General features: G+C 34.6%; 1 protein-coding gene across 1 annotated transcript in view; it reads left to right on the forward strand.

Annotated features, from left to right (window-relative positions):
* Window positions 1–17,408, forward strand: part of THOC2 (THO complex 2) — a 60,719-nt gene that overhangs the window by 12,551 nt on the left and 30,760 nt on the right. Inside the window, exons 10-24 of the mRNA XM_019471016.1 lie at window positions 2,735–2,907; window positions 3,058–3,253; window positions 5,022–5,063; window positions 5,764–5,805; window positions 7,291–7,421; window positions 7,509–7,610; window positions 8,858–8,942; window positions 9,917–10,010; window positions 10,497–10,577; window positions 10,858–10,954; window positions 12,778–12,895; window positions 13,670–13,849; window positions 14,456–14,620; window positions 15,305–15,580; window positions 16,020–16,161. Coding sequence (XP_019326561.1) covers window positions 2,735–2,907; window positions 3,058–3,253; window positions 5,022–5,063; window positions 5,764–5,805; window positions 7,291–7,421; window positions 7,509–7,610; window positions 8,858–8,942; window positions 9,917–10,010; window positions 10,497–10,577; window positions 10,858–10,954; window positions 12,778–12,895; window positions 13,670–13,849; window positions 14,456–14,620; window positions 15,305–15,580; window positions 16,020–16,161 — 1,924 coding nt within the window. The remainder of the gene's footprint in view (window positions 1–2,734; window positions 2,908–3,057; window positions 3,254–5,021; window positions 5,064–5,763; window positions 5,806–7,290; window positions 7,422–7,508; window positions 7,611–8,857; window positions 8,943–9,916; window positions 10,011–10,496; window positions 10,578–10,857; window positions 10,955–12,777; window positions 12,896–13,669; window positions 13,850–14,455; window positions 14,621–15,304; window positions 15,581–16,019; window positions 16,162–17,408) is intronic.

A 17,408-nucleotide genomic window follows, 5' to 3' on the forward strand; every position in this document is an offset into this window, starting at 1 on the left:
CAGCCACATCTGCTGCTTAAACTGATTCCTTTCACTAGCTTTAAGTTTTTGATCCCCCTCCCACTCATTATTTCAGTATCCCTTTTGATTATACCACATTGCTTTGGTTCACCTTCTGTGCAGTCGGATGAGGCTGCCTGGTATTCCCTGAAGCGTGCACATTGCCATGTTCTGATGGAAAACTAAACTCTTGATGGGACATGGGGAGTGTGTATATTGCAAGTAATGTCAGTAGAATTAAGACAGTTTTTATGGCTAGTTTTCCATCAGAACATGGCAAACTCTTGATGGGACATGGGGAGTGTGTATATTGCAAGTAATGTCAGTAGAATTAAGACAGTTTTTATGGCTAAGCTTTAGAATTAAGAACTAGGGAATTTTAAGCTCCAGCAGAAACTGCAACATTTTTCTGAAGGATTACAATGACAAATAATGAAGTCTGAGCCTTTGTGACTGGAAAATGGAGAGCTGTACTTAACAAAAACAATTTCTGTGACTCTTTACACAGTTATGCAATGCATGCTGTTTCTTGAAAAGCTTGTTTCTGTGTTAGTATTTTTGTATGTGATTAGCTGTGAAATTCATAGCAATTAGTAGAGTAACTACATGTGAAAGCTGTTGACAGTCTAAATTTGAGTACTTTATATCCACTGTGCAGTTTTAATGTACAATTTTTTGACGTGGTACCATGGAATAAATGCCTGGATAAGGAAAATAGTGTTTAACGATTACTGACTTAACTTTTCTTTTAAATCCACAAAGTGCTTGTTTTTTGTGGCTAAAATTTATTATTGTCTTATGACTTTAATATGAATAATTTAGTACTGGCAAATGCACTATCTACTTTTGCCTTTTAAGATGTGCTTGACATAACCGAATAATAGGGAGATACTTGAGAGGTCACAGAACTCAGCAGTATGGCTAGATTTGACAGCAATTCCAGACTGACTCTTCTCTGTGCCATGCATGCTTTTGCTTTTGGAGAGCATGTTTCAGAAGAGCTTGCTTACCTAAAGAGAGACCCGGTCAAGCAGCATGCGTGTGTGTGAGCAGTGACTGCTTTGGAAATAGCATACTAACACATAAAGCCCAGAAAGGCTGTGTGATAGAAACATGGATTCCAATATAGTTAGTAATCACCCAAAAAACCCCAATCACCAAAAATTTGGTGTTTAGTATTGAACTTTAACTGGTATGTTCATACCAATTAAATAACTGTTTTATGATGGGTTTTTTGTAATAATACGACTTCTAATTTGAGAAGTCTATTGTATTGAACATGGATTTCAACCTTTCTGCGTATACTGCACAAGTAAAGTTTTTAAACACTTCAGTAAAGGATCAGCATACCCTTTTGTTAACATGGTATATATTGACTTAAAAAGACAATTCTTGGCATCAAAGAAACTTGAAGTAGTTACATGGTAAAATAACATTAGTGTGTGCATTTCTAATTGCACATGTATCTTTTTAATCTTTCAGAGGCTCATCTTGTTCTGATGTGCAGATACATTTTTTTTTTATCCCCGAAGGAAATACTAAAATTTCATTACTACAGAACTTCAACGTGAATATAGAACAGATCTGTCCATTTTGTTTTGTTCTGAAACTTTCCTCTGCATGTTACTGTGTACTAGACTGTTTTCTGTTTTCAAAACTATGAGAAAAATAGTTGCCAGTGTTATAAAGAAGTTTTAAAAGGAAAAAAAATACTAAAAAATCCATGCAAATCATAGAACCACAGAAGCATCTGCTTTGTAATTCATTTTTGTTCTTGTCAGTCTGTCTTGTCTGTTTGCATGATTTAAATAAAACTAGTTTTTTGCCTTAAAATGTTTAAACGTTTTGTCCTAGACTTGTAATCTTCCCTCCCTTGGTGTAAACATCATCTTAGGCTTGTAGTTACCTACAGCTAGTTTGCCGTCACTATTCCTTACCATTAGTCATTTACAAATAGACTTTTACCTTGGGGACCAGGGAAAACCAATTTATAACAATAAAATATATCAATACCATGCCTTCAAGCATTTTTACATGGGCATGGTCTTAAGAGGAAATAGTTTACAATTATGCCTATATTGCAAAATGGGATATTTGGAAAACTTCCTGTAGACTTGCACTTAAAACTAGACTCTCCTAGAGTAGAAGCTAATGTGAAACTTATGATACAGACAAACTAAGAGACAGGTAAAGGTTCTGGGTTTGGTTTGGTGTTGTGTTTTTCTTTGTTTTTGTTTTTGTGGTTTTTTTTTTAAGTAATCTGATTTTTTGCAAGAGAAATTCATGCTCTTAAATCCAGAACAACACACAATATGAATGATTCTTAAATGCTTGCATTGTTCTTAAAATGTTATGTAAAGAAATAAGCTGCAATAGATTGTGACGTTTTGAAAAGATCAGACATATGTCAGATAACTTTATAAACTTCTGTTTTGAACTTTAACTCTTTTCTTTGATCCAGATGTTAGATTCTACGTGGACTGGTTTATAGCTTTTGAAGTGTGCTTATTGTCTAAATGTCTAGCTGAATTTTATTTTACATTTTTTTTTTATTACATAGTTGAAATAGGTTCTTTTTTTTTCTTCTCTAGCTGTGAATTACAATTTTTTTATTACATAGTTGAAATAGTTTTTTTTTTTCTTCTCTAGCTGTGAATTACAGCTGCATACTGCTTAAGGAGAAATATAAAGAAGACTTTAGTGATACACTTTTTCATTGTTTGTTATCTTGCAGCCTCCTGATAATCAAAAGCTTGGTTTATTGGAAGCTTTATTAAAAATTGGTGATTGGCAGCATGCACAAAGTATTATGGATCAGATGCCTCCGTTTTATGCTACTTCACACAAGCCTATTGCGATCGCCCTTTGCCAGCTTGTACATGTGACAATTGAACCTCTGTACCGCAGGTAAAGTGAAAAGGAGAATTCTGTTGCTACATAGGGGAAAACTACTATTTATTTATAAGCATGGATTCACTAATAAGCCTAACTGTATTGATACATTTCTAAAATTTTCACTTTTGTTTCATGTGAAATGCTGCACATCTTATTTTTCAGAGTTGGTGTACCTAAAGGAGCTAAAGGGTCACCAATTTCTTCTTTGCCAAACAAGAGAGCACCAAAACAAGCAGACAGCTTCGAGGACTTGAGAAAGGAAGTGTTCAACATGCTTTGTTACCTTGGTCCTCACCTCTCCCATGATCCCATTTTATTTGCAAAAGTGGTGCGCCTTGGAAAAGCATTTATGAAAGAGGTTGGTATGACAGAACAGCTTGTCAAAACTTGAAAAATACCAATTCCTCTGATGTCAAAAAATGCTCAAGTCTTACTAATTGTGTATATATTCAAATACTGAAACATTGACTAAGGACAAATCTGGAGAATCTTATTTCAATTCTTGATCGTTTTTATGATCAATAAACATAACAAACGTTTTTATGAACAACTTAAGGCACTTTAGGTTTATAACCAGGAATATTTAGTGATAACTGATTTCTCATTATGGTCTTCATCTTTTAAAACAATATCTGTGTATGGATTTTTTTTAAAGAAACGAACATATGATACTAATTGCATGGAAGCTTTTACATTATTAGAGCGACAGTGTAGACAATGGGGAACAATAACCTAATACATATCCAGTACTTAAAATAGTACTTTCTATTCCACATGTTAGGTTACTTGTGAAGTAGGGGATGTTGCATCTTTTTAATTAGTGAGGTCTCCCCCTGTTCTGCCAGTTAAAATGCTGCTATTCTTGAACTTGTGTCAATGACAAATCTCTGGATGCCACTAAGGATGGGTTCAATATGGGGATCTCAAACACCGTATAAAGCCTCAAGTTGCCAACTTTAGAAATAAAATGGCCTCTTGAGATTTGTTGTTGTCTTTTGACCATATCTTTACCATGTATATATTGAAAGATTGGTAGTATGACCTGTTTTAAAAGGCTGCAAATTGAATTTATATTCTGAACTCCCCTGGAATGTACTCAGTAGCTCAGACTGAGGCTAGTGATTTCTTTGGGTACTTTTCTGGCAATTTGCTATTTGACTAGCAGATTTTGTTTTATTTTCAAGTCAACAATAGAGGGTTTTAAAATTTTTTTTTTTAATAGAAGCTCAGAGAAACTTTGGAATTCCTAGTTTTTGAAATTTATTATTATTATTTATTATTATTAATCAAACCACACACACCTCAACTTAAAAATCACTATTTTTGTTACCTAGCTTTTTATTTTAACTTACAACTGAAAGTTGGAGAGGTTGGTTGATCTAAATGGTACTAGAGGGGAGATTTTCAGTTTTATAACTTTCTTTTTCTTAAAAGTATTTTTTTATTTCAACTACAACTAACAAATACTGGAACGTTCAAAATTTACGTACCACCTGAGGGGAAGCTTTCATGGCCAGCTGTACTTGATGCAGAGCTAAGAACACGGCTAATTCTTGGGATTGAAGATCTTTTTGTCTAATTTAACAGATTTTGGCAAGAGAGTTTGCTCTCATCAGGTTCCAAGATGCAATGATAGGGTGACAGAAGCTACACTAAGTTTGGGTTCCAAGTAGTCTTTGTAATAAAATCATGAAAACTTCAAGTGGTTCCATCTTCCCCTACTTCCATATCTTTGTAGGAGGTATAATTTCTCAGCATCTTCTCATCCAGAATGATAAGATTTCCCAATGGTTAATACTCTTGTTTTATAGCATGCTTATTTCTTGCTGGCCTGTGAGAAGACTGATGTTTGCCTGATATGCTATGTTGCAGTGACAATGCAATTAATTTGGAAATTATAATTTCAAGGGAATAATTCATTTTACTGCAGACTATTAGGACTACTTTGTAATTAAGTTCAAGTACTGAAGGTTTGTGAGAAAGGCCTTATTTCTGTGGATATGTACAGTAGAATGGAGATTACTTGGTTATAGGAATCTCTTGTGCAGTTTTACTGTAAATATATGAATATAATAGTTTAATGTGTTTCTGACAAGAATGAGCAACATTTTAGCTATTTGCTCTAGGTTGGAACTGTGAAGAAATTCGTCAGTGACAGAGTGGTTAAGGTAACATAGGGAAAGTTATTTTAATGCACTATTGCCATCAGCATGTTGTAGTTACGAAACTACATTTAACACACAGTAGAAATACTTATAACTGGAGGTGATTTTGACTGTAAGTTAACCCATACAGTAGTTTAAAAGTTAGACTACTAACATTGCACTGCAGCTTTCATGCTCAAGTGTACCTTTAAAATGATTGTGCACTTACTGGTGTGATAGCTTAATATGCCTTTCACGGTGAGCGGAACAAGAAGAGAGAAAAGAAAATAATTTAATAATGAAGACAAAAAGCTTAAGAGGGTATTATTGTGAGAGAAAGGTGGGGAAAATAATCTATGGCTGGTGATAATTGGGTTGGAAATCCTGGGGTGATTTTAGGTAAAAGGTGAATGCTTAGGGCATTTTTTTTTCCTCTCCTCCAGTAAGAAAATTCAGTATTTCATATATAATAGTAAGTTTCCGTAATATTTTAGTTCTTACCTCTTTTTGAGCAAAAGTGTACAAAGCCCCTATATATGTAAGCAATGCATTTTATCTATGCATTTGAATTTCTGTTCAAAAATATTTTAATGCTGACAGATCTGGAAAATTAAACATTTACTAGACATGTGGCCCTTTATGCTTTTGCTGAGATAGCCTTGTTCTGAAACTGTAACTGTTACGTTAACTATGCTACAATTAACATGATTGTCTTTTGTTATAGTTTCAGTGTGATGGAAGCAAACAAGAAGATAAAGAGAAAATGGTGAGTTTATTTTGGAGGATGGTGTTTTTATGCAAGATTTTAATTGAGACCAAATGTTTAATAACTGTACAACTCTCCTTTTTCTGTTGAGTTTTATGCTTTAACAAATATACGTTATAGACTTGTCTTGATTTTTTTATAGGCAGGTTTGAGCCAGTCATGGGTTTTTTGTATTCCTGTCCTTTTTTCTTTTTTTTTCTCTCTCTCCTGCATTCCTCATACCTAATCTTGTTCTTTTTGTCCACTGTATTCTACTTATTTGCTCAGAATCAGCTGGAGGTACTCCAGCTGTTTATTCTATAAATACACTTTTCATGGTGGCACCTTGTATCTTAAAGAATTTACTGGGGAAAAGCATAGAGAAAAAGAGAAATTAGAAGTAGGGGAGGTGTTTAGTAGTACAATGGCTAATTTTTCTTTATTGGCTAACTTATTTCTTTCTAAATTTTCTAATTTATTGAATTATCAAGATTGGTCACAATGAAACCCAAGTGTCCAGTTCAGATCTAACATATAAAAACAAGTTGTGTTTTTTTTTAAATTAACAAGCAAGTTTTCAATATGAAGTTTGGGCAGTTTTCATTATTACTTTCATTATTATTTATTACTCCTGTTTCTCACTTGTCATGATTTCCTGACTTCCTGAATCATTGCAGAGAAAATTAGTCTCTTCTGTTTTGTTGTGGGGTTGGGGGTGGGGTGGGGGGTGTGTGTTTGTTTTTGTTTCCTGCTATGGTTATTCTAACATAGCCCAATGGGAAAGATGTGTTTAGTAAAGGGCGAGGATAGGATACTGAAAACATTGAGCTCATGTTTCTCACTTGTCATGATTTCCTGACTTCCTGAATCATTGCAGAGAAAATTAGTCTCTTCTGTTTTGTTGTGGGGTTGGGGGTGGGGTGGGGGGTGTGTGTTTGTTTTTGTTTCCTGCTATGGTTATTCTAACATAGCCCAATGGGAAAGATGTGTTTAGTAAAGGGCGAGGATAGGATACTGAAAACATTGAAATTGGTACTGTGCCTTGGGAACATGTATAATGCCTTCAGGTTTTAATCTGGGATTTTGAAAATGGAAGTAGTGGCAAGGAATACCTTAATACATTGAAAGCAGTTGCCAAAATCTATTTTCTCCTGTTGCACTTCATGCAAGTCCACAGTATATCCTTTTTTAAATGATGTATTTGATTGGAAAATCTGAGTGCAACTTGCTGAAAACTTCAGCAGCTTTGCTCAAATATCTTATGTAGGCAAATAAAATATTGATGCTATATATGGCCCATAAATTATCTAATAAAAGATATATGATGAGAGATATTTTTAAGTCCTTTTTAGATTTTTTTGTTTGTTTTTGTTTAGGAAGTCTTAATCTTGTGGCAAACTTGTATTTTATCAGTCTACTAAGATGTGCAATTTGTGCATCTCTGCATAGCATTACTTCTGATGTACTTACTTGATAGTTACCTCGAGTTTTTTGTCTTTATTTCAGGAGATACTGTTTAGCTGTTTGTTGAGTATTACCGATCAAGTCTTACTTCCATCTCTTTCTTTGATGGACTGCAATGCATGCATGTCTGAAGAATTATGGGGAATGTTCAAAACTTTTCCATACCAGTACCGGTGAGTAGAATAACTTGTTTCCATTCTTTCAAAGTGGTCTCTTGAATTGTCAGTACTAAAAATAGTTTTCCTTTACAATCTTTCAAGGTACCGTCTTTATGGGCAATGGAAGAACGAAACGTACAATAGTCACCCACTTCTAGTGAAAGTTAAAGCTCAAACCATAGACCGAGCCAAATATATCATGAAGTAAGTTGTCTAATTCCATAAATAATTATCAACTGTGATACAGTGTATTGCATGTCACCAAAACTTGACAAATACATTCCGTTTCTGACTCAGTAATTTTACTGATTATCCTTGCTCATGGAGTATTTAATGTACTGTGATTAAAAACTGTCAAATAAGTAAGGATACAGACAGATTTGTCACCAATAAGGGTATTTCATCTGTGAAAAATGTCCCATTAAATTATTTAAAACCTTTTCCATGGGTGTGCTGCTGTTTGATTAAATTGCTTTGCTTATGCAAATGTCAAGAGTGCAACATATTTTCTCTAGGTATGGAGACTTTTTAATCTGAAGAGTCTCAAAAGTCTTGTCACCGTTTCTACAGGTTTGGAAGTAGGGCAATAAGTTGAATTGAAGGGAGCGATTCATTCTCATCTTCAAGTGGGCTCACAACAATTTCAGATTTCCCTCACACTTAACGTCTCTGACATCATTGTCGGGGATTTGGGTTCTCCATTTGTTGTTGCCAAAAGCAAATGCTATGGTTTTATAATGTGGATAACTAGAACCTTTCTACATAGGCAAGACAGAATAATTGTTACTGGGTAAAAGACTTTGGACTTGCAGCTGTGAAAGCTAGAAACAATGATTTTGATATTCTCCTGACTTGCTGCATAGCTAGCATAGACCATAAAACTTTACATCCCTTCTCTTGTACGGTGGATTTCAGTTGTGCAGATGAGCCACAGTGCTGTCAGTTGTTGAGATTGCTACGTGTACAATTTCCTTCTGTGTATCGACTTCAGGTTTCATGTTAAGCTCATATCTTCAGTAGGGAATGCTGTGGAAGCGTAACACAATGAAATTAATACTGTTTTTCAATGAACTGAATGCAACAAATGCAAAATGACTGATATGTGGCTAAATTAAATGTGCAGGAGAGATTAACAGCATCGCAGCTATTTTTATATGTGGTATAGGTCCCACTGACAACTTCCGAATGCAAAGTGCTCCAAGTTGAAACTAGAATACAGTCCATAGTAATATAGGGACAACTGGTTTGTTTGTACTGTCTGCACGTTATAGGATTATAAATTTCAGATTCCCAGAGGAGTAATATTTCTATGCTTAAATTTCTTAAAAACACATCTGCCAGTGAGAATTTAATCTCTGTGACTAACAAAGGTGTTTCTTCACTGGCACTAACCTGTTGTTTGAGTATTCTTTTAGCTTGTCTGTTGCAATAAAGTATGTTCTTTTTTACAGGCGTTTAACTAAGGAAAATGTGAAACCCTCTGGAAGACAGATTGGGAAGCTCAGCCACAGCAATCCTACAATTTTATTTGATTATGTAAGTAGTTACATGTATTTGAATACTATTTCATCCTAACAATAGATATTAAAGTATGGGAAGGGACCTGCTGTCTTAGTGAGAGGGCAGTTCTAATTTCATTATTTTTTACTTTTGATGCAAATTTTAAAATATGGTAATTTATTAGTAGTGCACAGGTCTGAGATACTATATGTGACAATAGCTCTTGAATAACCACAACTGCACAGAAAATTACATCCACTTATTTGTAGGAGCAAAGTATTTAATTTGGGATAGCTGAGGTGGGTCTCAGAGATACAGGGATGTGCTGATCAGGTTATGCAGAATGCAAATTCAAGAAAACATAAAGCTTTGAAGTCTGAAATACAGCTACGAAGTCGGGGAGGATTTTTAAGATTACGTGGTGCTACAGAATGCTTGAGAGGTGTAAAAGTATGTTGATGGACCTCCACCTTATTCACAAATGTGACTTGTGATTATTGATCTACCAGTTTTCAGATTTTACTTGAAGAAACTAATACTGCAATACACACGCGCGCACGTCATGTACCAAAGGGAACATTGTAAAATTTGATTAATACAGTTTACTTGTATTCTTTCATGACCTAGGTTCATTTTTTTTTTTTTAATAGTCTTTTATTATTAAGTAGCAACAGAAACTCTTACTGCTAAGGTTTAGGATTCTTAAGAAATCTTAGAAGAAAATGAGTGGAATGTTTTTGCAATTTTATTTTCTATAATTGAAAAGAAAAATAATTATACAGAATTATTTTTACATGTTAGAGATGTTTCACTGATATCTCTAAGGTACTAGGTAAATTAATGAGATAACCTATTACTTTGAAAGTGGTTTAGGACCTTCTGAAAAAATTAATTTCAAAGGCTGTTTTGTGTAGGTTTTGAAGACAAGCATTGTTAAATGGTTTTAATTTATTATGTGAAAGATAAGGAATACTGTTCCTGTTCAGCTGAATGTCTTTTGTAACTTTCAGATTTTATCACAAATACAAAAATACGATAACTTAATAACTCCGGTGGTTGATTCACTGAAATACCTCACTTCACTGAACTATGATGTTTTGGCATGTATCCTTTTATGTGAATCAATATGTCTAATTACTGATAAAGTTGCAGTTGTAGCCAGATTAAATCTGTTGTCTGTGAGTAAATGTTATCTTCTATTGTTTTCTATTATTGCTGCTTTTTGCTGGAAATTTTAGTGATGTTTGCAAATATGTTTGCACTCTTAATGGGTCACAGAACCCTCTCTATCTGTTCTTTCATGCTATTAAAATTATACTTTACTTTAAAGGGTTTTCTTACTACTTTCACTCTGTTCTTGAAGGCATAGTGATCCTGTAAATGCTGAGGTAAATACTGCATTTTAAGTTACGATTTCTTTCATGATTTTATTTTTTTATACTGTAACTATGTTAGTGGATCCTCTATATCATGCTTGCTATACTTGCATATCATGTTCATATATTACAAATTGTGGAGCTGGAAAAACAGGTCTGTGTAACTTTTGTTTTTACAAATCGAGGAAAAATATTCTCTTTAACTCCACTAAAGACTGTATCATTGAAGCTCTGGCAAACCCTGAGAAGGAGAGAATGAAGCATGATGACACTACAATCTCGAGCTGGCTGCAGAGTTAGTATTCTTGTTTTATTTATTACATTAATGTTTAAAATACTTCACCTTCCCTATGATCTACCATACTATTGATCATTATGATCAGTATTTCGCTTGGATCTACCACCTAATTTTTTAAACAAAACAGAGAGCTGGCAAGTTTAATCAATAGGAAAATATTTTTTCTTTGTATTACAAAAATACATATATTGCTAACATTCCACGTGTACTTCGTTAATCCTTATTTAATGATTAGTATCTCATGAGGTGTAGTCACAGCTGTTTCTCCTTGCTTTAGGTCTGGCTAGCTTTTGCGGTGCAGTTTTCCGAAAATACCCAATTGAACTTGCTGGTCTACTTCAGTATGTAGCCAACCAACTGAAAGCTGGGAAAAGGCAAGTCTTGTAAACTGATCTTTATAAACTCAATTTTTATAATGTATTATTTGGGTGTTTGCTGATGCATGGGTGCTCAATGTAGTAGTCACTCTAGTAGTGGTAAAACTCCATCCATAATACCAGGAAGGTTAAGAAATTTAAATAGCAGAAAGAATAATATCCTCTTTAGTACATTATTTTTCCTCTAATTGTATAGCTGTGACATATTATTTTTGAAGTACTGATTTTTCATCTGTAACTGATTTTAATGCAGTTTTCTTAACAACTAACCAGACAGGGAGAAAACCCTGCTGGTCTGTAATATTGTCATAGAAATTATTGTATGTTATTTAAAAAAATAAGTATCCATGATATAAAAGGGTGTGACTGTTAACAGTTTTAGTTTTTTCTTTCGCATAATGTCTTCTCTGCAGGGATGGCTCTTAACATTTAAATACTATTTTAAATACTTTGTCCAATTTATTTAATGGCAGTTGAATGGCTTCTTGGTACATCAGTGTTAATCATAACTCAAAAAAATTTTTCAAACAAGGCTTGCAATTTGAATCTGTCTTTTCCTTTTGTCCTACCATTGTCATCACTTAGCATTGTTTCATTTATTTATTTAATTTTAATGTGTTATTTTTATCACATAGGTGAGTATCAAATTTTTTCTATTATGAATCCCTATATTCTTCTTGAAAGACAGCTTACCAGTGGAGATAACGGAGCATGTTATTTTAGGGTATTTATGTTGAGAAATCTAGTTCTGCAATGTAGACACTCAGTCTCATGTGCTCCCCTGTCCCCAATTTGTTTTGTATTCTGATGATGGTACAATAACATTGAGCTACAGAGGAGGGGTAAGTAATGTTTCTTGTCTTTCCCTGGAAGTAAGTATTAAGACTAAGTATTTTGAAAAAAATCAATTTATTTTTAATATTCAGTTTAGTATTTGGGATCATAGGGAAAAAAAATGGATTTACCACTATAACCAGTTCCATAGGACTGGAGTATTTAGGTATTTGAATTGGAGTATATGCTGGTATTGCATAGTTCCTGGACAGAAAACATACTTATGGTAGGAACAGCAAGCAAAAATATAAACAATATGAATTATTTAAATATAAAACTCTGGTTTGGAGGGCATGGGTCAATACTTTTTATAAGTAGGTCACATAAATTTCAGAAGTTACTGGAAAATACTGCTGATTTTGAATGATCATGATACAATTTACTGTACTTCTGTTGAGGAAAAGTCATCGCCCTTACAGAACTCAGAGCAGGAAGTAAAGCCTAGTCTCTGGAGTGTTTTGTATATTCTGTGTTTTAAGTAAAAAATGTTTTCCATGTTCCAAATAACCTCTCCAGACTAATTTTGCCAGTAAATTTCTAAGGCCGTGTACTATTGTAGAAATTTTTAAGAAAATTTAAAATATTCCATGTTCATGAAATAACTGTATAGATACAGTATGAAGTATGTAAAACAACAAAAGGGAGCAATAAATTTTATGATTAATTTGTTGATACTTAAAAGCTAATAACACCACACTCGCTGTTATTTTCAAAAACAATGAAATTGTTCTGAAGGGGTTCTGAAATCCAGCTGTTGAATGCCTGCATTGTTTTTAAGTACTAACTTTTTACTTGCAATAAAGAAATCCCTGTGTGCTCAGCATACTAGTTTCTTCTTCAAAAAAGAATTAATGTTATTTAACATGCATCATAGCGTTGCTTTGTACTGTGTATTGAATGACGTAGCTTCCATTTCTTAAACATATAGCTTCCATTTCTTAAACGTATTTTCTTGTTTTTACTCCACTTCTCTGTTTTCTGTGCAGCTTTGATTTGCTTATTTTAAAAGAGGTAGTGCAGAAAATGGCAGGGATAGAAATTACAGAAGAAATGACAATGGAACAATTGGAAGCCATGACTGGTGGAGAACAACTAAAAGCTGAGGTGTGTTTGTGTTAAATTTAATTAATAATAGCTATTGCTTATTAACGGTGGTTCTAAAGACTGATTCATGAACTCTGGCAGCATAGCTGAGAAAGGTGTTACTGCTTTCATCAGAGAGCTTCCCACTGCATTGAGCTTACAGGCCTTGCAGACAAGGCAATGTATACATGAGCCTTAATTGTGTTTCACAGCATCTCATATTAACGAAAGTAGCCTTTGTTATCCAGTGTTATATGACAGACCTGTCAATTATAGCAGCCAGTGAGCTTGTACGTTGTGCGGTCCTGCTGTTTTAGCCCTGCTCTGGGGGTAGCAGCTCGCTGTTGAGTAGAGTAACATCTTAAACCATTTTAACAGCTAAAGCTGTTGCAGCCTTGGTGTCAAAGACCTAGTTGAGTCTGACCTACGCTCAACTCCCTAGTGAGTTGAATAGCTATAATCGGAACTAAAATCTGAAATTCCTGTATTGAACAGAGAAGAGACTTTGAGCAGATGACAGCAGACCTAGGTCTAAAATGCAGTGTCATGATGCCTGAGCTGAAATATCACTCTTTGTTTACTGTGTAAAAGACAGACTAATAGCATGCAAGACTAGTTAGTTTCTGAGTCTTACATACATACATTGAAGTACAGGATCCAGAGAGAGTGTTTTATTGATGGACAGGAAACTGTATTGGTGTTAATTCATCAGTATTTCTGCAGTCAGAAGCACACATGGTTTCCATTTGTGATGCACTGTTTCCAAACTTGGGTAACTTTTTCTGTACTATACAGGGTGGATACTTTGGCCAAATCAGGAATACAAAAAAATCTTCTCAGAGATTAAAAGATGCATTATTGGACCATGATCTTGCCCTTCCACTGTGCCTGCTTATGGCTCAACAGAGAAATGGTGTGATCTTTCAAGAGGGAGGGGAAAAACATCTGAAGCTGGTGGGAAAACTGTATGATCAGGCAAGTAAAAACACTTGCATTTATAAGAACCCCTCCTTTTCTTTGGTAACTCCTAGTGTATCAGCACAACATATAAGAGTTCAGCACAATAAATACGAACGTGTAAGAATTTTCAAAATTAGTTACAGTAATCTCATTATTAAAATATACGGGTGTATTAAATAAATACTATATTGACAAGTGACTTCTGAGTGAAAGATAAAACATCCTTTGTCGTGAAAAGTTAAGTTCTTATTTCTTAAGTCAGCTATTATATTTTTCTGATCTTACTTTGTTAGAGGAAATTTATTTCTTCCCCCCGCCCCCCAAAAAAAGAAGCAGGCTGAATTCCTTTGCCGCCTTAGGCAGTAGGAACTAGTTTCATTTCATTCTGGTAGAACAGAATGCTCTTACAGTTCTGCTGGCTTTTGTAGGGCTTTTTTTTTTTTTTTTTGACTCCCATGTGGCATGGAAAATTTATCATCTCTACCCCCATAAGAAAATTCTTCCTGTACTATGTGTTGTTAACTTAAAAAAAAAAAGAGAGAGAGAACTTTCAAGCATTCCCTAAGTTCACTTTTGAACAAAATACTGTTTTTGCTAACTTTTTGTATCTTTCACATGTAGTGCCATGACACCCTGGTACAATTTGGTGGGTTTTTGGCATCCAATCTAAGCACAGAGGATTACATTAAGCGAGTGCCTTCTATTGACGTTCTCTGTAATGAATTTCACACACCTCATGATGCTGCATTTTTCCTCTCAAGACCCATGTATGCACACCATATTTCAGTAAGTAGAACTCTTCTGTTTCCTTGCTGTTAGTGCTGCTGTATTACGTGTTATCAATATATGTGTTAGGTTCCTGCTAAAGTTTGTTTGCTAAATAAAACTTGCAGAAGCTTTATGAGTAGAGGTAGAAAGAGAAGCTGTGGGCTGGAACAGGTTATACTTTATCTTCATATAAAATATGGCCCATGTGTCAGCTTTCACACAACTGACAGAAGTTGTAGCTAATGAAATCATCTCTTCTGATGATTTGGGTGATCAGTAGGAGTTCTCTCCCTCCCTGTTCCCCCAAATGTGTAAGTTCTTCTGTAGATGTTTTTCCTCCACAGCAAAAATCCATATAAATGTTGCAGCTGCCAAAAGGTGTGGTATCTCAGGAACTATCAGAAATAAATTTGTCCCTGCATCTAAAATGTTAAATATCGAGAGCAATTTTTATTTGGTGTAGTATAATGTGTTACTATAACAACAGGTAGCAGCATCAGTGAAGAAAGATAAATCCATCCAATCTGGATGAATACTGAAAGTTCTGTACGATGTTCTTCAGTGCTTTATGTACATAAATGACATTTCACATGTGTAAATGCTTGTTATATAGAAAGGTTTTTGAGAAGTTAAGTTATATTGTAAAAGTTAAATTACGTTATGTACAAAGACTACAAATTTTTCATTTTTTTTAATCCACAGTCAAAGTATGATGAACTAAAAAAAGCTGAGAAGGGAAATAAACAGCAGCACAAAGTTCACAAATATATTACATCGTGTGAGCTGGTGATGGCTCCTGTTCATGATGCTGTGATTTCTCTGCACCTTCCCAAGGTTTGGGATGACATCAGTCCTCAGTTTTATGCTACATTCTGGTCTTTGACAATGTATGACCTTGCCGTCCCACATAGTAGCTATGACAGAGAAGTCAATAAACTTAAAGTCCAGATGAAAGCCATAGATGACAATCAGGAAATGGTATGTTTATATAATTTTATGGTCCAGTTTAAACTTTCTAACCTTGAAAGACTTTTTTTTGTGAAATGTTATATTAAGGTCCTTTAGATCTGGGAGATTTTGTCAAATCGATTCTGATTTGTCACATTCACATAGTTTGGATTGACTCTTCCTTATAATTCCCACATTAAAAGTACCAGTGACTTCACAAAGTGAAAATTAATGGAAAATCTGTGTTTCAGAAAGCAATCTTTGACACCTGTACCTGTGGTTTAGCTGTTCACTTCTGTCTTAACTTTAGTCGGCCAGTGTTCATAAAATCAGTTGATTACTAGAGCAGAACATTATTTAGTGAAATAGAAAGTTTTTCAGGTATTCTTTAGCATTATCAGGAATTCAATTGCTCTATCTATAGTAACTGTTAATATAATAGTAAGTGAGTTGCACTGACATTTTATAGCCTCCAAATAAAAAGAAAAAAGAAAAAGAACGTTGCACAGCTCTTCAGGACAAGCTCCTTGAAGAGGAGAAGAAGCAGTTGGAGCATGTGCAGAGGGTTCTACAGAGACTGAAACTAGAGAAGGATAACTGGCTTCTGGCAAGTAAGTGCGTGTAGGGGAAACATTCTGTATGTTTTTGTAGTCATCACTGTCCCCAGAGCTTAAAGTTCAGCTTGCACTAAGACTCTTAATGTTGATTTTAAAATTTGATGTCTTTATATGTTGAGGTCTACTAGCAAGGTAAACTTTTAATTAGAATGTAATGTGTCTTTACTGCAAATGCCGAGTAGTTGGGTTTCAGGGAGATGTTTTGTTTGTTTCTTGCAATGTCAAGACCTTTTAAATATTGCACTAATTTAGAAAATAAAGAGATTGACCAATTCAGTGGAAAGTTGTAATTGCAAGATGGCTTGCACTTATTTACTGCAGTTAGAATGCTGCTAAGTTAGGATAATCACTACGTTGCAAGAAATAGGCATGTAAACTTTCTATGAGTGGTTGGAGTTAACTTACTTTGTTTGAGTCCTGTGATTAGGAGCAATACGCCAGTGTTTGGGCAGTAACATAAACCCTCTTCCAATGACAAGATAAGTATTGTGCCAGCATAACAGCACCATGAAATGAAACAGCATGCAAATGTTTCATATGGCAGATATGCAGGAGGCAGAACAAACTTTTTTTTCTCTGACAAAGCCTCTGTAATGTTTCATATTGATTGTGAACTCTACTAGCATGGTTAATCTGAAATGTTTTTCTCTGGTCAGTTTTCTTCTCTGGAAGAACTTTCAGTTCGTAACTGGAAGTAGTTGTTCGTCTGTCCCAAGGAGCCTAGCATAACCCAGTGGAAAAGCGTTTTATTGTCCGACTCATGTAAGATACACCCAACTGATTTAATGAAGAAACATTGACAGTTAAATCAAGACCGGTTATTCCCTATAAATATTTAATGTACTGGTACGGACAGCGAATTAGCTACATGAAATCACTGGTTGAAAAATTACTACCTGACTGAAGCTTGGTCTTGAGCTGACTGGTAAATTTGTCTGCTTAAGGAAGCACTCAAAAGCATGTAGAAATTTGTTTGTGTAGCTATGATCTGTATATAAACGTGTACTCTGAATAATACAGGCATTTGTGGGGTACAGGGAATAGCTTATTGTTGGTTCCTGGATGCTCAGGCTTCAGCTGCAAGAAGTTTCCTAGCATTGCATCCAGAGATGAACTTAACGTTTTCAGCAGTTTCCCCATTGAAAGAAATTATCTGTAATTGTGCTATATGAGGAAATTGAACAGCACATCCACTGAAGTAGTACTTTTTAATTAATATTTTTAAAAATTATTAATATTTA

The sequence above is a fragment of the Aptenodytes forsteri genome, unplaced genomic scaffold, assembly GCF_000699145.1.
Source record: "Aptenodytes forsteri isolate BGI_AS27 unplaced genomic scaffold, ASM69914v1 Scaffold143, whole genome shotgun sequence".
NCBI lineage: Eukaryota > Metazoa > Chordata > Aves > Sphenisciformes > Spheniscidae > Aptenodytes > Aptenodytes forsteri.